Genomic DNA, 20,681 nt, shown 5'->3' on the forward strand with positions numbered 1-20,681 from the left:
AACTGAGGACAAGAAACTGAGGCTGCTTCGTGAGATTAAGAGATTTAGAAAGGAAGGAAGGAAAAATATTATGTTAAAAGATCGATCTTTATTGATCAAGATAACATCTGAGCAGAAAAGTCGTTGGAGGTTGCTTATACAAGATAGCATTTTGAAGCAGTCAGCCTTTTGCAGGGCAGAGGCCCAGTCCTCCTGTGGCTACAACGTGGGGCCACTGTTTGTTTCATGCATACAGTACTGGGCCCTTTGAATGCTGATTGAATGGAATCCTAAAGGTCTGGTATATTTGCATAGTCTTCCTGAAAATTCCCAGGAAGTTTCTAGCTTTGCTTTCTCCTACATGGATCTGTTCCCCTGGGAAATAACTGGATTACTGCTGATTACTGTCAGTTCTCACTGGAATGAGAGTCCAGCCTATAATCTCTGTTTTGCAGGAAAGGAAATCGGTTGGAAAACAACAGATAGGCCTGCCCAGGGTGTCTGGTGACCAAGCTGAGACGTGCATGATTTCTCTCACTTGCTCTCTTCCTCCAGGATTGCTGAGGCTCTCCAGGCCGTTGGGAATTTGTGGTGAATCAGCGGTTGCCTGTCCTTAAACTTAGCAATTTAGAACTTTTGATATACCCAATGCTCCAGTTACCTGCAAACGAAAACTTTAAAGTTCTAGAACGTGGCATTGCTCCCCACACTTATACTTGTGCTCATTTCTCTCTTTGAATGCCAACATTTTAGTGAATACGCAGAGAAATTATTTTTGGCTGTGTTGGGTCTTCGTTGCTGCACGCGGGCTTTCTCTAGTTGCGGCTAGGGGGTGGGGGAGGAACCTCACCGCAACAGCATTATGAAAATAAGTCCAAAGGGACATAACAAACCAAGGTAAGAACCTTGACTGGATCAAAAACAGCTATAATAGATATTTGTGGGACAAATAGGGAACTCTGAATATGGAATTGATATTGGATGATGAAACGAAATTATTGATTTTCTTAGGTATGATAATAAGGGTGTTTTGATTATGCAGGAGAATGACCTTATTCTTAAGATATTCATGCTTAAGTATGAAGGGGTAGAACGTCATCATGTCTGCAATTTAGAAATGATTCTGCAAAACATAAATAAAGCTCACCCCCTACACAGCGGTGGCATTAAACCCACTGAGGGCAGTCACTGCACGGGCCCGAGCGCCTGACACATGGTGACATGCACAGTAACTGTTGCTGAGTGGGAGTTCATTACAGAGAAACTGGCCAGCACTGCCACCTCTTCCCCTACACTGAGCTCCTCCAGGGTCCGGTCTTTGAGTCTTCCCCAAGCACCTTGCACAGTGTCGGGCACTCATTAATCTCTGTTAAAGGAATGGGGAAAATGCTCAACTAGTATTGACATAATAGCAGTGACCATCTAAAAGTGGGTTGCTTCTTCCTTGCAGCCTCACAGGAATCCAAGGATGAAGGGGAATCTGTCTAGTTCTAGGGGGCGTTTTTAGGGAAATGAGGCTGAGTTAGTAACGGATCTGAAGAAGGAGCCGCAAGGTACTGGGTGATGCAGCCGAAATCCCCGAGACTGATGTATTTTTGCAGAAAATACGCAGGTGCCATTGTGCATCGTGAAAGCTGAGCTTTCTGGAACTTCCCATCGTTAACTTTGGAATTTGATTTGGTCTTAGGCTGGGCTAGTTTTTAGGTTTTAAGAGCATAGGGTAGACCTGCAGTTGCTCTCAGGTTATGAAACGTGATTAAGCCCCTCCTTGGGTGGTATTGGGAAGGGAAGGAAAACAGCATTTTGTCCACATTTATTGCCTGTTGCTCATGTGTGTTTTACATTGTTCAGTGTTTTCTCAAGACATGCAGTGAGAAGTTCAGGCTGTAGTCAACTTTCTTCCCCAAGTACTAAGTAAATACTTGTGGTATTTAGGTATAGAATGGAATTAGTTACAGATTGCCTACTGCCGATTGTTTATTTTCTGTTTTAGGATGAAAGAAATGGGACACAAAGAGGGAAAACCATTTTTTATTTGTTACAAATTGGAAATCTTCCTCCCTCCCTCCCTTCCCCTTGTCTTTCTTTCTCTTTTTCTTCCTAACTACCGGTAAGTCAGAGTGGTTAACTGAAGCAAGCTCTCAACATACCCTTTAGCAGCGTGCTGAAGTATTTTCTCTTTGTCTAAAATTAGCTGATTCGAGCTAGGCGCTCTGGTGTTCAGAAGCCTTCCATCAGGAGCCTGCAGCCCCTCCCCTCTGGTTTTAGAGCTCTGGGTAGCATGTTTGATGGGGAAGCAAACTGGGAATGACTTTATCTTTTGCAGAAGAATTTGCAAATATCTGAGGCAGGTTCCAGCTTAGATCTCACCTCCTCCAGGGAGCCTTCCCCAGATTTTTCTCTCCTGCACTCTCTTCTGGACCGTCTGTCACTTTATCCTCCACTAGAACCACGTTTCATGTCCCACCCTGCCCTGAAGGGCAGATGCTGTGCTCTGCTTACTGTCCTGTCTCCGTGCCTCACACAGCTGTTGGCTAAATATTTATGTGCTTAACAGATATTTGTTGAATGCTAAAATTGGTCCGTTGACTCAGCAGATAGAAAGGAAAATGCTACTTGGTGGTGAGGTTGAGCAAGAGACTTATCTTTTCACATGAAAATTAAGAAGGAAGTAGGGATAGAAAAGAAAGTGGGAGAGCAACTAGTTGAAATGGGAGTGGCTCAGAAGTGTTGACAAGGTCAGAATGTGGTGGGAGAAGCCCCTTGCCTGGAGGAGAGCTGGAGGAGGGTGGAAGTCGGGGTCTCACACCCACCCTCCTCCAGCTCTAGGGCCCATCCTCCTCTGCCTGAGCCCTAGATGGCTTTGTGCATTTCTAAGTTGTGTTTTGCTTTCCAATGTTTTTATTTATTTATTGATTTGGCTGTGCCGGGTCTTACTTGCGGCACCTGGGATCTTTGTTGCAGCAATGAGGGCTCTTTTAGTTGCGGCATGTGGGCTCTTAGTTGCAGCACGTGGGATCTAGTTCCCAGACCAGGGCTCGAACTCTGGCCCCCCCCCCCCCCTGCATTGGGAGCGCGGAGTCTTAACTACTAGACCACCAGGGAAGTCCTGTGTTTTGCTTTTTAAAACAATGTCTGTGCTTTCAAAAATATGGTTTACCTGCTTTGATTGGGAAATGACATTTATTTTTGTGAAATTATGTGTACCTAGTAAACAGATTCCATTTGTTAGTGTCGGGAAATGCTTTTCAGTTGGGGGGTGTGCGTGTGTGCGTGTGCGTGTGTGTTCTTTCGATCAGTAGTTCCTTGAGAGAAGGGGGCTGTAGCTTCTACTCTAGACCAATAGAATTTCTGTCTTAGACATGTTCCCATTTTACAGGACCAGACTACATCCCATTTCCCTGCCTGAGTTCTGAATCAGTTGAGAAGACTGGAATAAGGATAGAGACCAAAAAATTTACCTGTACTGCTGGTAACAGATAAAGCCGATGTGGAGAACGCAGCTTATCCCTGTTGGCAAGGGGCCATCCCGAGGCTGACCTCCTGTGCTGTGCTGGGGATGGCCCCCCTACAGGGTCAGAGCAGGATGCTGGCCCCCACTGAGGACAGAGGGCAGGGCCAGCTATGCATGCATGCCCACTTTCTCTCCTTCCAGAGTCACTGCTCCCATTCTCTTTCCTTGTGGGCACGGAGACTGACGGGGTGGAGAGAGGAAGCCTTCTTTTCCTTTTAAGAGGTAAGAAAATGACACCTGGAGAGGTTATGTACTTTCCTAAGGTCACCCGGCTAGTTGGCAACAGATTTTTCTCCTGGCCTCTCCAGGCCATCTGGTATGCGTAGAAAGGACATGGTTTTGGAGTTGTCCAGGCCTCATGTTCACGTGCTACCTCTGTGACCTTTGCCTGGGGTTATGCATCCATACAGTGGGGTTAACTTTCTACCTCAAGGGTTCTTGAGGGTTACATTAGCTCTAACCTGTGTTTAATAACCTGGACCAGGGACTTCCCTGGTGGTGCAGTGGTTAAGAATCCGCCTGCCAATGCAGGGGACACGGGTTCGAGCGCTGGTCTGGGAAGATCCCACATGCCACGGAGCAACTAAACCCAGGCACCACAACTACTGAGCCTGCGCTCTAGAGCCTGTGCTCCGCAACGAGAGAAGCCACCGCAATGAGAAGCCTGTGCACTACAATGAAGAGTAGCCCCTGCTCGCCGCAACTAGAGACAGCCGGCGTGCAGCAACGAAGACCCAAGGCCGCCAATAAATTAAAAATAAGTAAATAAGTAAACTTATATAAAAACCTGGGCCAATGCTCCATTTCCTTAAATAAGCATCGCACATGTCACCCTGCCAGCCTGGGGCAGTTACCAACCCACCAGTTCTTTTTTAAAAAAATCTGGCTTGGAGCCTCAGATAACTTGGTGATTGGGGAATGGTTCTCAGCAGAGTGGGACTTGGAAGTTGACTTTTAATTTTCATGTTTTGGAAGGAAAAAAAATGCTTCTAAGGAAGAAAAGTCCTAAATTGAAAGAAATTCACATGTCACACGCACCCTCGAAAAACTTGCATCACATCAGAATTGATTTTATAGTCAGGAGTTGAATGCGGCCTGTTTAACCTTGGGGAGCTAATGCCTTTCAAATCTAAATATTCTCATTTCTAGGACATTCTTTAAGTAGCTGTTTGAGAAGCCTTGTTTTGTCATGTGTTAGAGGAGTCTATGAAAAAGTGTGGGGTGGAGGGGTGGTGTGTGCACATTAGTGGCCTAAGTGAAGGGGTGGAAAGGTGAAACAGCCTTTGTGCAAGGGATCCGGCCCAGAATTTGTACGCTGTGATGGGATGTCGTCCCTGTCTTTGAGTTTCCTTAGATGTACTGGATGAACCAATTACCCATGCCCTCCCGGACACTGTTGTTTCAGGCGATGCCCCACCTGGGGACAAGGATGCAGCTCCAAGCGGGCGCATATCCTGTGTTGAATCCTGTGCATTGACCCTCCACTTGCAGTGTCTGCTGTTTGCTTCCTGTCCAGATATTCAGTTGAGTGAAGTACGCACAACTTTGATCCACATGTTTGTTTCAGACCCCTAATGCCAGTATATTCATTAAGTTAACTTCAGTTTCTCTTCTTTCTTCCAGTTCAGGTCTGCCTTTCACTTTATAGCCCACACCTCTCAGCTGAGCAGCACCCCAAAACCGGCTTCAGGTGCCAGGGGGAGGAGCGGGGGCAGGGCAGCCGGGCTGCCGAGGACGCCTAGTACTGAGGAAAGGCGGGGTGGGAGGGCGCTTCCTCCAGGCCTTGGGCTTCCTGTGCACGCCTGGAGGAAAATGGAGCTGGAGGGTGTGTGAGCCCTCCCCTTGTGCAAGTGACAGAAACATTCCTGCACAACAAAGAAAATCTAAATTGCTTGTAAATCACCCCTCCCCCCCACTGCCAATTAATGACAATTCAATTTCCAGGGTAACTAGAATACAGCTTTTATTTATAAATTAGTCCATTAATAGGGTAATGTTTAAAAAGCTACTTTTCCTTTTGTCAGCCCTTGGCAATAGCAGTCTTTTTTTTTTTTTTAAATAGCTAGGGAAACCTTTATTTTCCAGACCGCAGTCGCTTATTGTCACCTGGGAGATCTCTTGTTTGCTCTCTCCAGCAACTTCCATATGTTGACCTCTGTAAGTGCGTTTGGCTGCCCATGTTAGCTTTGTCACTTCGGTGCCTCTGTTCTCAATGTCAGAGTTGTTTCCCTGAGGGTGGCTGTACTGTCAGGGGCAGTCGGCACATCAAAGTGTGTTCAGTCACTCTGGCAGAGTGTTTGCACTGCTTTTGTTTACTTTTGTTTCCAAGGCTGTTTTTTAATTTAAATTTTTTTTAATACATGAAAGTCTTTTTCTCCCACCCCACTAGATTTTACTCCCCACTCCCTCCCCGGTTAATAGTCATACAGACCAGAGAAGTTTTTGAAAATTTTGTAAAAGTTTTTACAGAAGGAAAAAAAAAAAGGCCTTAAATCTTACCAATCAGGCATAAACGCTCTTAACATTTTGGAATATTTCCTTCTAGTCTTGAGGCACAGTTTGTAATACTGGATGTGCAGTTTCTCCTCTTTTTTTTTCCCCCCCGTTAAAATCTCTCTGTAGGCTTCATGTTAACAGCTCCTGTATGGTCCCTCTTAAGGTGTATGAAAGTATTTAACCATTTCCTTAACGTTGGGCATATAGTTTGTGATTTTTAAACTGATTCTCTGTGGACCTGGCCGGTTTACCAATTCCCTAGTAAATTGCTAGTTGTGTTAGTACCTCAGCCTCCGAAACTCAGGATGAATACTGTGTATCAAACGCCGGAGCCTCCGGAAGCCAGTGATGCCCAAAACTGAGGGTCTCCCCACGCACTTTCACTGCCTTTGTCCACGGGTCCTTCTCTCCTCTTTCTCCTTTCTTGACTGAGTTGGCTTTGCATCAGACAGACCTGCTGTGAACCTCAGCCCCTGCACTAACTGCGTGTTCGTGGGCCCATGAACTCTTCTAAACCTCCATTTTCCTATTTGCAAAATAGGGATAAGAGTGATTCCCCATCACAAGTTATTTATTTATTTTTTTCATCACAAGTTATTTTAAGAATTGTGAGTCAGGTGTGAAGGGTGTGGCGCGGTATCTGGACCTGGGGATGCAGCTGCTTCCATCCCCCTGCTGCTCAGCCCCTTCCAGGGATTTGGCTTGGCTAATTCTGCCCGTCCAGTTTTGGAAGAAGAGCAGAAAGGAAAGGGAAGCAGAATGGGGGAGGTGTATTGAGAAGAGTGTGAAGTTCTCAAAGTGTTTGTTTCAGCACCGTCTGGGCCGGGACTGAGCCCCCTGGCTGGGGTCAGTGAGGTGGGAGGCGTGGCCCAGGGGTGCCAGGCCCCTTGGGTGGTCACCTGGTGGGGGGCGGGGGTCTGCCTCCCTGGTCTCTCTTCTGGCCTGTCTGTGGGTGTCACCTGACTCACCCCAAGACTCTGACTCTGACGGAAGACTCCGCCGAAAGTCTTCTCCTGAAGTCTTCCGTGTTTCTCACCCCATCCACAGCGAAAAAGGAGGGCAAGAAGGGATTTCTGTAGAAAAGAGTATCTTTAGCAGTTACTTGTGTGAGGCTCTTCAGGGCACTGATCCCCCTGATTTCTGTATGAATTGCTCTGACTTATCTTTTAATTACTCCAGAGTCCTGTCACCTCCTTGGTAGGAAGGAGGAAGGTGATTCCTCAGATAAAACCCACACCCGGGACAGCTGAGGTAGAGCTGAATCTGTAAATGTTCTCCGTGTGCCCATTTTCTGCACAGATCACGGTCCTTCTGAGAGTGGAGCGCATCATGTATTGCCTATGAAGAATACATGGGTACCGAAGAATGAGTCCTCGTACACTTGGTACTTCAGCCATGCCTTTTAAGGGCTATGAACAGACTTAATCAGAAGAGCCATCTGGAGTGCAGTGTGGAGCGCGGTGGGGAGGAGAATTCAGGACGAGGCTGTGGATTGAATTAATGGGTGCAAGAGTGATACAAAACAGCTTAACTCCTCATGGGCCCCTTCAGACTTTCACCGTTGCCTATTAAAATAAAATGTTCATGGTCTGGACACGTGGCTTGGAAGGACTGCCGATTCTCTCCCTACTCCTGTGGTGCTATCTCGGCACCTCAGTTGGCATGAGAGCGAGCTGTACAGGTGTGTTTGGACTAGTGCATTAGTAGGGCTGCACTGAGTAAGAATTGAAGATTTACAAATCCGGGCCTTAGAGGAGCTGGATGTGATTGTCTCCCTGGACGTTGTCAACCTGAACAAGTTGTTGTCATCTACGTTTTTAAACTCTGTCACCTGAAAATGGAGAATCTAAGTTGCTTTTAAGTCTCCTTTTATTCTGTGGTGGCAACTTTAAAAAAAAATTTATTTTTGGCTGCGTTGGGTCTTTGTCGCTGCGCCGGGGTGAGCGGGGGCTACTCTTCGTTCGGTGCACGGGCTTCTCATTGCTGTGGCTTCTCATTGCGGAGCACAGGCTCTAGACACGTGGGCTTCGGTAGTTGTGGCACGTGGGCCCAGGAGTTGTGCCTTGTGGGCTCTAGAGCGCAGGCTCAGTAGTTGTGACTCAAGGGCTCAGTTGCTCCACGGCATGTGGGATCTTCCCGGACCAGGGCTTGAACCCGTGTCCTCTGCATTGGCAGGCGGATGCTTAACCACTGCACCACCAGGGAGGTCCTGTGGTGGCAGCTTAGACTCCGTATTACAATTGGCAAGGAAGAAGACACCAAGCTTGCTCCTGATAGTTTTTCTTGGAGTGCTGGTCTACAGACATTTCTTACTTGCTTGAGGCTCTCCGTCCTCTGTTCAGATTCGGTTGCAGCTGGCAGGGGGATGACTCCGTTGGTCTGCAGGCCTCTGCGCTTCAGTCTCGGATCCCTGCTGTCGTGGAGCTGGAGCCTGCTGCGTCCCCCAGATGGGCTCCACCCGCCTCCTCCCTGGCTGCTGCAGTGTTCCTTCATACTTCCTGTCTGGCTTCCTTCCACACGAGCCTGCTCACTTCCTTTCTCTGGAACCTCCCCTTATTGCCAAGGTTCCAAGGTTTCACCAGGGATGTGGTGGTCACCAGACCTGACCTCCACACCCTGACCTTTGAAAGAGCCCCTCTTGTCCCTGGGGTAACCTGAATTAGGGAGCTGTGGCTCCTAATTGCTGCCAAAGGAAATGGACGGCTGCTGGGTGACCCGCAGAGCCTTGAGCAGTAACACAGGTCTTAATCTCAAATTTAGGGCGGGCGTTATGTCACTGCTCGACATTGTAGTGCCAGTCTCCCTTCCCTCCTGGGTTCTCAGCCATCTCTTATATGTATTTTTCCCACTAATCTTCCTACTGCCCAGTGGACTTCGTAAGTACTTGATTAGGGTGGTGGTGTAGATGGTACAGAATCTTAGAAAACTTACTGCTGAAAGGGACCATAATCCAATGCTCTCTTAATCAAGGAAACTGAGTTTTTGAGGCCATGCCTTCCTTTGGAAACCTGAGTCTCTTCTTACCGAGATCTCAGAGAGGGGGGCCAGAGGGGGGTGGGGGCAGGGGCAGGAGTGCTGGCTCACCTCAGGCCACATTCTTTTTCTAATTATCGAGCAGGATTTGGAAGTGCTTGGCTCTGAGGCCTTTCATAATCTTTCCTTTCTTTGTTGCCTAGAATTTAAAGAAACTTAAGCCAGTTGTGAAATGTATCACCTTTCAGAAATGAATAGCATCTTAATTGACTCCCTTTGAAAACATGTCAAACTGGGATTTTTAAGTCGGAGTGTAATCTGGTATGCCTTGAGGTTGGGACCTCCAGCTGGGGCACGCTGGGGAGACTGGTCCACCTCCAAGTTTGTTTTCTGGCTCCAAACAAATGAGTGGCTGTTTGACGATTGGCACGCGACCCGGTTTTAAAAGTACAACCATATAGGGTATGGCAGACTGGTAACTGGGGGGTTTACAAAGTGAGGTCATGGAAGGCCCAGATGAAACGCTTTTAATGTGTATCACAACTGCAATTAATCTTATTAACATGCTGGGCCTCGGCCTGCTCTCCTGCCCTGGGTGTGCAGGGGTATTCGAGGGGCATGCTTTGAAGGACTCTCTTCTTTGATGGTGCAGATGGATAGCAGAAGCGTATCAGACTTTGTATCTGGTACCATAAAGGCCTTTTGTGTGCCCGTGCAGACGCATTCAGTTTTGAGAAGCAAACAAAACGATGCAGATCGATAAGATATACAAAAGAGGACGGGTTTTAAATGCAGTCTTGTAGCTGTGGGCTCTGGGACCAGACAGAATCAGGTGAAAAGGGATAGAGCTCCCTCCTAGGTTCCAGGCATCCAGCTCGTTCCAGTTCTGGGAGTGAAAGGTTTAAAAACATGACTTGTTGGGAGGCAAGAGTAAACACAGGAAACAGCAAACCGTAAAAGGTGCTGCGATGCTAAGTCTGAATTGATGGGGTAGCGCAGGGGTTCCTGAGGCTGCTGTGGTTAGGATGGCTTCCTGGGTGGGGTGGCCTTGTGACCCTTGGGAGGGTCACAAGGTGAGGGGGGCCAGTGGGGGGCAGCACATGGTACTCTTGGAGGAGAGATAAGTGGGCTGAGTGGTAGGGCAGTGCAGTGGTAGGGCTAAGGCTGGGAGGATTTAAAGGCAATAGATGGCAGACTTTGATCTTTCCATCTCTCTCTTTCACAAGTGCATGTAAGAGAAGGCTAGTACAGTATTGCGTCCTTATAAGGCTGCTGCCCAGTTGTTTTTGCGGCCCATTTTTTTTTTTTAGAAGTCCTCTAAAATACCCATCTAGACTCCCTTCTGACATTCTCTTTGTTATTGTTTAACAAGTAGCCTTGCGGACAAAGAGGTTGTTTAAAATTGTTGGGTTCAACAGATGTGGTTTGGGTATGCTAATATATTCTAATGAATCCAGAATCTACTCACTAAGTGAATAATTGATGAGAAAAGAAATATCTGTACCTGTATAATGTACCCGTTTGCTCATAATTAATTCATGTCACACTTAAAACATTATTAAAGGTCTGTTCTCTTCAGGTTTCCTTGCTGTGTGCACCCTATGCGGGTTTCTCACCTGCAGGACTTCTCAGAGCCTTTAGCATTCTAAAGTGCATTGGGAATCAGTGCAGTGGGAGGTAGTGGAGGAGAAGGGGGGCAGCCCTTTCTGTCCACAGGACATCTTGGAGGATTAGCGGTCCATGGGGCACCCTGCTGTTTGACAGTGCTGTGTGCGTTGCCCTTGCCCTTTTAGCTGCCCTCCATTTGTCCGTTTACTTTTCCTACCCCAAGGTAACAGTGATGCATATCTTGAGCCAGGGAGGGTGAGGGGGCTGTTACATCGTCCCTCCCTTCCTTTTTCTTTGCTATTGGAGCAGCGAACATCTTAGATGGCTGCATAGAAGAGTTGCCTACAAGCTAAATTTGGGCAAGATGAGTCCCCGAATCCTCATATAAATGGAAATAGAGTCCTAGCTCTATATCCTGCCATTAAAAAAAAGAAAGAAAGAAAGAAAGAAAAAATCTTCCCGTGTGGCAGGGGGAACAACCTGAGAGTGGCCAGGATGAATCAGCATGCCGTGGCCAGACACCAAGATAAGCGTGACTCTAGACGTGGCACTCGTCCTGCGATCAACCCTGGTGTGGTGAGAACGCAGCAGCAAGCTGTTCTTTTAAGGTCAAGAACAGCAACAAGTGTTCTGGTTCCTTCCTTCAGGAATAGACTCTTCCTTGCTCTTAGAACAGTTGTCTTTTTCCTGTAACATGTTATTTTTACTTTGCTTTCTTATGGCTTTTCCTCCCTAGTTGTTCATTTACACCTGTGCACCTTACAGTACAGCTTCACACTGTCCACTGGAGTCCCACAAGCTGCGTGGGGCTATGTACACTTCAATTATTTAAAATGAAATAAAATTTAAAACTCAGTTCCTCATCTCAAATGTTCAGATACCATGTGTGGCTGGTAACTGTTCCTTTTTGGACAAGGTAGATATAGAATGTTTCCATCATAGCAGATAATGCTGGTGGATGGCACTGATGTATATCAGCCATACTGACCCTTGTGTGGGAAAACTTTTCTGCGTCCCCTCATCACCTCTGGCTACTTTTTTTAAAGTTGTTTTTGGTTGTTTTGTTCTGTTTTCGCATTTTAATGTGCTTCTGATTTTTATTTTGGCTGCATCTTGTGGCATGTGGAACTTCCTGGACCAGGGATCGACCCTACGCCCCCTGTAGTGGAAGCATGGAGTCTTAACTACTGGACCACCAAGGAAGTCCACCTCTGCCTACTTTAACATCTTAGAGCTTGTGGTACCACAAGTGAGGAGTGTCTGACAGACATCAACTGTAAATGCGAAGCTGTCCCCCGTGGCCTTTCTTGGCATATTCATCAGGGTTGAGCAAGACACGCTCCCGGCTTAAAAAACCCTCTTGGGGCTTTGCAAGCTTAGCTCTGTGTGACAGCCCTTCCTGTATTCATCACAGGGTTTTTCCACTTTGCTCACCTAAAGGACATCTCAGGACAGTGTTTTCCTGCTAATCACACTTTAAAATCTAGTTCAGGAGCATTTAACCTGACTTGTTGAAATTTTCTTTTGAGCCCCCCAAACGGCTTGCTCACTAGTTCCTGAAAATCACTGCTGCATACTGTGCTTATGTGCAAACCTGCTTTGATTTGCTTGTAGGTCCCTCCCTGATTGCAGTAGAAGGATCTCTCCCAGAGGAGATTTTTCTGTTTTGTTTAGGTACATGATACTTGGTTTGATGTCTTTGTTGGAACAGAGCCTAGAAGAAAGACATGTGAAGGAGTCATTACCTAGACTCCATTCCATTTGAGCTATCCCTGAATTCCATTTGCAGCAGGGCTGACTGGTCCAGGGAAGTGTGGTCTTAAGGATGAAAGGTGCTTGATGTTTTATTCCGTACACAATAAAAGGCTGGCATTTGTTCTATCTGTAATTGCACCGGGTACCCCAGTCTGTTTGGGACATTAGTAGGTGACTGCCTGTTTCTACAACTGGAGAGAAGATGAAAAGTAGGAATTCATGAGTTTGGAATGGAGCCTCACTTAGAGAAGGCACCTGTTGACTTGGTAAGTTTACCCTTCTCCACTGACACAGGCTGGACCCCAAACCTGGCCAGGAGTCAGAGCTGCTCCCCATGAGAGCGGCAGGACCCACCAGTGGGGAGGTGATGACACTCGTATTGTCTGTCAGGCTCCTGTCACGGGCACAGTGCATATATTGTCCTCCACTCAGTCAGGGAATCTGTGCTATTTGCCTTTTTAAAAAAGGGTCAGTAGTTTTATTTTTTAAAGAGGTCTATGATGCAAACAAAACAACCCCACACATGCCGGGGCGGGGGGCAGAGAGTAAGACAAACTTGACTAGACTGTGAACCAAGAAAAGGCAGAAAGGCAGGGACCACAGTGGTCTCTCCTGGCTTTATGTGCTTGGTACAGAGATGGGCACCAGTAGGCAGGCAATAAATAGTTGTTGATAATAAATGAGTTCTATTTTCATAACAGTTCTATAAAGTCCATATTGCTTTTCACATTCTAAAGAGATAAGAAAACTGAGACTCAGAGAGGTTAAATAACTTGCCTATGGTCACACAGCCAGAACGTGGCAGAGCTGTGATTCAGACCTAAGTATACCTAAGCCGTAGACCACATACCTTCACCAGGCTCGAACAGAGGGAGAGGTAGGGCCATATTCACCTTCTCGCTCTCCCTCTTTCTCTCGCACATAGTTACTCTCAGATGCTTTATATTTGTTAGGTTTATTTTTATTGTTGCATTTTTAACTTAAATTATTTTATGCTGCATTTTATATAGTCCTGTCTGTCAATTATATCTCAATAAAACTGGAAGGAAAAAACTTTAATTTTGATATTATTTCAAAATTACAGAAAAGTTAGCAAGAAGGGTATACACAGTGTCCAGACCCTTTGTCCAAGTTTGTAGGGGTCTGTATAGTCTTGGACAATCTTGATTCGCGATCTGCTCTAGCCTAGGGCGGGGCCACACTGCCTGGGATTCCTGTGTGTCTGCGAGGTAGGGCGTGTCCTTTATGAAAGGTCACCGGTGTAAAAACAGTGATGTGACCCCACCCAGGAACTGAGGCAAACCCTAGAGCAGCCATACAGGGCTTGCTTGCTAGATGTAAACATGAGAGAAGAGTCTAGGGTTTATAATTTTGCATGGAAGAACTCTCCCTCTGAGAAACCGGAGGGTTTGGGGAATGTAAAAGAAAAGTGGCTTATAAAAAAGATGACTTGTAACTTCCCAAACACTCTCAGGCGTGGCATCATACCCTCCTCGGCTGCCAAGAACAATAATGGATGCGTTCACAGACGCATGCGCCCATGCCATTTCCTCTCCTCGCCATACAGTTAAAGATGAACGTCTGTGCTCTGCCGTCTCTGTTCCATGCCCACCACACGGGTTTTTTTTTAACCCTCTGCTTCTTGATTTCACTTCTGTACGCATTGTACCTACTTCCTCCCTTCTGGGTTCTGTCCTGCCCCGCGAAGATAACCGTGTTCCCAAAGGCACTGTGTTTGGAGGACAGGCAGGATTCTTACCTGTGTGAGAGGAAGAGGTGGCGGGTGTCTTTTAAAGGGGCAAACTATCCGGACGTTTTCCAGATCAGGAGACTTTCTCCAGTTCTGACACTAAAAGAAACCAGTGTCCTCTGCTCCAGGGCCTGAGCTTGCGACTCCTGTGCCTTTCCCTCTGCTGCCAGACTCCTTCACTCAGTTATCTTGGAAGCCTTTTTTCTTTGACATTCCTCACTCATACTCCACCTGTGCTGGACCGGAAGTGCCATGAGGGCAGAGGTGGTGTCTGACATCCCCACGCAGAGCAAGGCCTGGCACACAGCTTCTGCTCAGCAAATATTTGCTGAATGAATAGGCCTTGATCTGTGGCCTTGGTGTACAGTTGCTCCCTCAGTTGACTTAAATATACAAGATCACAGTGACTTCCTTGGCGGTCCAGTGGTTAGGAGTCTGCCCTCCCACTGCAGGGGGCACGGGTTCGATCCCTGGTCGGGGAACTAAAATCCCACAAGTTGCGGGGTGCGGTAAAAACAAACAAGATCACAGAAGAGAGTGTAGATCTTAGAAGTTCTCATCACAAGAAAAAAAGAATTATGTATGGCGATGAGTGTTAACTTACTGTGGTGATCGTTTTTATATACATATAAAATTACGCTGTACCCCTGAAACAAATACAATGTTATATGTCAATTATATCTCAACTGAAAAAAGAAGACAACTAATGTCTCATCAGAAATAATGCAAGCAACTCTTTTCCTGTTATGACTCAAGACCAAAAAAAAAAAATACAGTGGTGATTGTTTTCTAATGTGTAAGAATATTGAATCATTATGTTGTATACCTGAAACTAATATAATATTGTAAGTCAATTATACTTCGATGAAAAAAATACAGGATCATAGCCTTTTAGGTTTGAGCTGCTTCTCTGGGATTTGCTTTCCAGTTGATCTCACTTTTAATAGTGAGATTTTAGCTTTGGAAGGGACCTTTGGGTCCACCTGTTTTCTGTCGTTGCTTCCTACAGTTTCCTGAGTTTTTAATCTCTGATGAAGGTAGCAGAGTGGTTATACAAGCATGTCTCAGTTATCTGTACTTGGATGACCCAGAGCAAGTTTCTCTTCCCAGACTGGCTTGCTCCTTTGACTTTGCTCAAGCTTCTGGGAAGGCTGACTTGAGGAGGCCTCAGGGTGGATGCTAAGTCCAGTAGCATCAGCAAAACCTGTGATTAAGAACTCACCAGGGCTTCCCTGGTGGTGCAGTGGTTGAGAGTCCGCCTGCCGATGCAGGGGACGCGGGTTTGTGCCCCGGTCCAGGAAGATCCCACATGCCACGGAGCGGCTGGGCCCGTGAGCCATGGCCGCTGAGCCTGCGCGTCCGGAGCCTGTGCTCCGCAACGGGAGAGGCCACAACAGTGAGAGGCGCCCGCGTACCGCAAAAAAAAGAAAAAAAAAAAAAAAAGAACTCACCAAAATGGGGCAGTTCCCTGGTGGTCTCATGCTTAGGATTTGGCACTTTCACCGCTGTGGCCTGGGTTCAGTCCCTGGTTGGGGAACTGAGATCCTGAAAGCCTCGTGGCATGGCCAAAAGAAAAAAAAAAGAGGCAAATAAATTGAACAGACATTTAAAAACAAAAAACTGACCAAGATAACTTGACCACCCTGCCCTTTGCTCTTAATCACTCCTATCACCCCTTCTCCGTCTCTTCATTCTTAGACTTCTTCCTTCTTCTTTAAGTAGTAAGCCCCTAGGGTGTATCTGTGCTATAGTATTCATGTAATTTGCTGTTTTATATATTTTTAATGGTGAGCCTTTGGTTTCCTCGATTCCTTGAGTGGAACCATCTTCTCCCATTGGTCACACTGGGGAAGCAGATCTCTGCAAGCAGGAAGCACCTTGGAGATGTCTACTCCAGTCCCTTTATTTGATAGGAAACAAGGGAGCAGATGCAGACAGGTTAGTAGCCCAGGGCACAGGATTAGTCAGTGACAGACCCGGACTAGGCCCAGGTCTGGCTGGAATGCGGCACTTTCCCAGCACCCGTTGCCCTGCCATCATCACATCCCACCCCCATGAAATGGAAAATCTCTTATTGTATACTTTTTTTTGGTCTTTAAAAATTTTTTTGTTTTATAATTCTTTTTTTTATTGAAATGTAGTTGACTTACTATGTTTCAGGTGTACAGCAAAGTGATTCAGTTTTATATATCTATAGATACATCTATCTATCTATATATTTTAATTTATTTTCCTTTTTTTTTGGCTGCATCGGGTCTTAGTTGCGGGACACGGGATCTTTGTTGAGGCTTGTGGGATCTTTTCGTTACGGCGCGCGATCTGCTTGGGCTTCTCTCTAGTTGTGGCATGCGGGTGGGCTTCTCTCTAGTTGTGGTGTGCGGGTTTTCTCTGGTTGTGGTGCACAGGCTCCAGCATGCGTGGGCTCTGTGGGTTGCAGCACGTGGGCTCTCTCATTGAGGCGCGTGGGTTTAGTTACCCCACGGCATGTGGGATCTTAGTTCCGTGACCCGGGATCGAACCCGCGTCCCCTGCATTGGAAGGCGGATTCTTTACCACTGGACCACCAGGGAAGTCCCCAGATACATATATTCTTTTTCAGGTTCTTTGCCATTATAAATTGTTAGAAGGTATTGAATATAGTTCCCTGTGCTATACAGTAGGTCCTTGTTGTTTATCTATTTTATATATAGTAGTGTGTATCTCTTAATCCCAAATTCCTAATATCCCTCCCCCCTCTTACAGTATACTTTTTAGGATATGCTTTGAAGAGTCTTTGGACAGTTCATAGTGAAAAATGAATGTTGAAACAGAGACTGTCTCGTTTTCTACTTTAGCTATGGCCTGTAGCTGCCTAATTGTGGATTGGAAGGGGCAGGGCCAGCAGAGCAATGTGAGAGACACGTTGGAGATAGTCATTGAAGCTTCTGAAAAGTTATTTTAATCTACGGCTTTTTCTCCCCCTAACCACTGACACCAAAAATAAGACTGCCTTGGGGTTTTACATTGGTAGATAGGGTGCTCCCAAGGGACTTCGAGGCTTGCTCCTGAAGCTGGGCCGTGACCATGCCGTCCCCCAAACACTTACCCCTCAGTCCACACTAGGACAGGTCTGCAATCGAAAAGTTACTGAGATGACTTGTAGTCAGCACACCCCTCTCGGGGTCTCCAATCCAGGAACTGGAGACCTGAATGGATTTCATACCCTTTAAAGCTCTCCTGCAGTTTCTGTCGTGGCCGTTCCGTGTGTATCTATCACGGTAGCTCACAGTGCGTAGGTGGGAGCAAACACCTGCTTGGATAACCTCCAGCTGTGAGGTTGGGGTGATTATCTGGCTGGAAGAGAGGTACCTTTTTAAAGGTTTTATTTTGGGGGAGAAATCATCCGATCTTATTGTTCTTCCTCTCTGTCCTGAAGATTGTTAGGACCCTTCATCTTTTTTGAGTTGCTTCTCAGGTTTGAATCTGATTATGCAGGCTTTCCTTTACGTTTTCAAACACCCACACGGGAATGGTGGAGATTTAGTGGAAATAACATAGAGGACCTGGATTAAAATTGAGCTTGGTCTCTTAACCAGTTGGGTTGTCCCCGGCAAGCCACTTGACCTCTGTGAGTCTCAGTGTCCCTGTCTGTAACAAGGAGATGCTAATTAGTGAGGATTAAATGGGGATCCCATATGGAAGTACTTGGAGTTACTGAGGGTTGGTGGGCTTTGGAATCAGGTTTTTCAGGTAAGCTCCAGCCCTTCTGCAGAGCAGTTAAGTTTTTGTTAGTAGGTTGATTTACTTCTTAGAACTTGATCTCATCTAGTAAAAATGCCGACTTGGTTAAGTTGTTGGGAGAAATAAATGCAATATAAGTCAGGTGCCTGGTATACTGGGCTTCATGGGGCCAACAGATTCTGGAGTGTGGCCATCAGTGATTGCATATTAGCCATCGCATGATGTCATGCACTGGTTGAGCTCTTTAGACAAAAACAGTTAGTGAATGTTTCACAGTGATGAAAGGATTTAACTAAAATCTTCCCCTCCAGAGTGTGGGGGGAGGCAAGGGTGGGGTGAGACTGGGAGGGGCAGGGGTTGAGAGTGGGTGGGTCCAGGAAGTCTGGTTACTTCTATCTTGGCATGAGGATTTGTTTGGAAGATTAAATGACCTTCTTGGTAGTTGTATAGAATTTGACAGGTCAGTGATTAGTGCCAGTTTAACACTTATTAACTACCATACTTTTTGCTGGTAAAGATTGTAAAGCTATAAAGATCATAGGGGGTGTGTGTGTGTGTGTGTGTGTGTGTGTGTGTGTGTGTGTGTCAAGGTAAAGTGCTCCGTAGTTGTTGTTATATGGAATGTGAAAAGAATCCTGGCTTATCTGCATTTTTTTCTGTGATTGCTCATGTGTGACTGGGCTTATTTTTCTTCTAGGATGTGGAGAAAGATAAGGAAACCCACAATTACCTCAGCAAAGAGGAAATCAAAGAGAAAGTTCATAAATACAACTTAGCAGTCACAGACAAGTTGAAGATGACCTTGGTGAGTACCCATACTAATACTACTGTTTAGGTTGACACGTGTTGAAAGACAACTATAAGTTGTTGGTACTACAGTCTGGATGTTTTAAAATCTCTGAATCATACTTGCAGAACCTTAATGGTCAAGGTCTACAGGACCGGAGAATGGGATATTTCTGCATCTTTCAAATGAAAGCTGTATTTTGAAGTAGCTTTATCTCAAAATCAATCAGCACTTCCTAAAATTTTATTTTAAAACATGTTATGATCCCCAAAGGATTTTTAACACTGAGTGTAATCCCTTGCCTGTTTTTAACAAATGGGCAGTAACTCAGATTCTAATAAGGCCTTAGATAAGTTTTATCTTGTGTAAATAAATTTGGAAGTGTCAGGAAAAGGATCTTGTGCCCCTGGATTGGGATCTAATTGAGCTCGGATTTCTCTCAGCTGGAGAAAAATGTGTATTATGGAGTATGTAATGCTCGGCTTTCTACATTGTTGTTTCAGGCTCCTGCAGCTTCGTGCCGATGCTGTTAGAAGCTCGGTGGGGAGCAAGGGGGTAGGAGGGAGAAGCACAGGCTTAGTGACAAAGAAAGGGGGGACCCAAGGCAGAGCCAGATGTACGTTCCTCTAACTGGTCTGGCCTCGCCCATCCACTTGATGACTTTCCTCGAGGCACCTGCCATCCCTCGGTGCCAGTGTCCAGGGCCCTTGGACCCCTGCCTGGCACTCTATTGACTGTGACCTGACAGAGGTCAGCAAAGGACAGGGCGACCGGTTAGAACAGGCCCTACTGAATTCTGTGACCCTTGGGGAGGAGCTTTTAAATATAAACCCTTGTGATAAAGGATCCCTCCCTAGGGGGACTCCACCAAAAAGGGGAGACAGTGGATGATCTCAAGATTATTCCTCATTATTCCAGCAGTCGTACTTCTCCTTCTTCAAACACGGTTTTTATCAAAGCAGAAAAATTCCACATCCCTCCTCTTCCCCTTGGAGATGAAAACAGATGCAAGTTTCCATGTCGTTTCAAAGATTAAAAAAAAATGTGAAGTGTTGTATAATACTTTCCACAAGAATGAATGAGTGAATTAGTATTATAAATTGACCTTGTGGAAAGGAAGAAAAATAATGGCCTATGAAGGAGATTTTTCATGTTCTGTTTTAACTGTGTCATTTATTTATAACACCTGAAGATTTGTTTAAATAAAACATTACAATGTTTTTTACCTAAACATACTAAAAGTTAAAAGTGAAGACCAGACTATTATAACTATTTTTGGCAACTAAGAAATAATAATTCTACATCAGTTAAGATAAGTGCTAAACTCATCAAATTGTGTATATTAAATATGTGCAGCTTTTTGTGTGGAAAAATTGTACCTCAATAAAGCTGTTCAAAACATACTTATATATAGAAGGAGACATCAATACCATGTTAAATCAAAAAAGACAAGTGCTTGGGAATTCCCTGCCCTTCCAGTGGTTAGGACTCCATGCTTCCACTGCAGGGGGCACGGGTTCTATCCCTGGTTGGGGAACTAGGATTCTGCATGCTGTGTGGCCTGGCCTCCCGCCGGCAAAAAAAAAAAAAAAAAAAAGACAAGTGCTTGTATTATAATGTCTATAGTTCACATCATAGCTTGAATTTGTTTTAAAAATGTTGCTGCTTGAGGTGTCTGAAATGCCTCATCATGTATCCCATGCTGTGGCAGATCCCATGCTATATAAAATAGGTTAAGCAAAATTGGTAATCTCTGGTACCACTAGGAATGAAAATAGCTTGTTTTCTTCCCGTCTGCTCCTTGTTACTTGAGTATTTCAAAGTCCTAATTGTGACTTTCCTTTTCTGTGTAATAGCTGGTCATCAGTTGATGTTGTTTCCTTTGTGCAGTTAGCCTGGACATATCCCCAAGCTTTAATAAGCCCTGTGGTTTGGCCAGCATCTGTGCCAGGGGATTGTAACCTCACCCGTGGACCCTGACCTTTCACATGTAGCTTCAGTGCCATGAGTCCTGGACTTTGGTCCCCACATCTGCCCCACAGACCTTGCCTCTGGAAGCACTTTCCTGGAGTGTGTTAACCTCCCCCGAGGTCATTCCC

At 45.8% G+C, this 20,681-nt stretch overlaps 1 protein-coding gene across 2 annotated transcripts in view; it reads left to right on the forward strand.

Annotated features, from left to right (window-relative positions):
• Nucleotides 1-20,681, forward strand: part of RASSF3 (Ras association domain family member 3) — a 68,625-nt gene that overhangs the window by 39,559 nt on the left and 8,385 nt on the right. The window contains exons 1-2 of one of the 2 annotated variants that reach the window (XM_027106914.1): nt 13,823-13,918; nt 18,493-18,600. In XM_027106914.1, the coding sequence (XP_026962715.1) occupies nt 13,838-13,918; nt 18,493-18,600 (189 nt within the window). In that variant the 5' untranslated portion in view covers nt 13,823-13,837. Of the gene's footprint in view, nt 1-13,822; nt 13,919-18,492; nt 18,601-20,681 lie in introns of those variants that run through there. The other variant, XM_027106913.1, reaches the window with a different exon arrangement.

Source organism: Aethalodelphis obliquidens, unplaced genomic scaffold, assembly GCF_003676395.1.
Source record: "Aethalodelphis obliquidens isolate GAN/ISIS:26980383/991018 unplaced genomic scaffold, ASM367639v1 scaffold8, whole genome shotgun sequence".
In the NCBI taxonomy this organism is placed as follows: domain Eukaryota; kingdom Metazoa; phylum Chordata; class Mammalia; order Artiodactyla; family Delphinidae; genus Aethalodelphis; species Aethalodelphis obliquidens.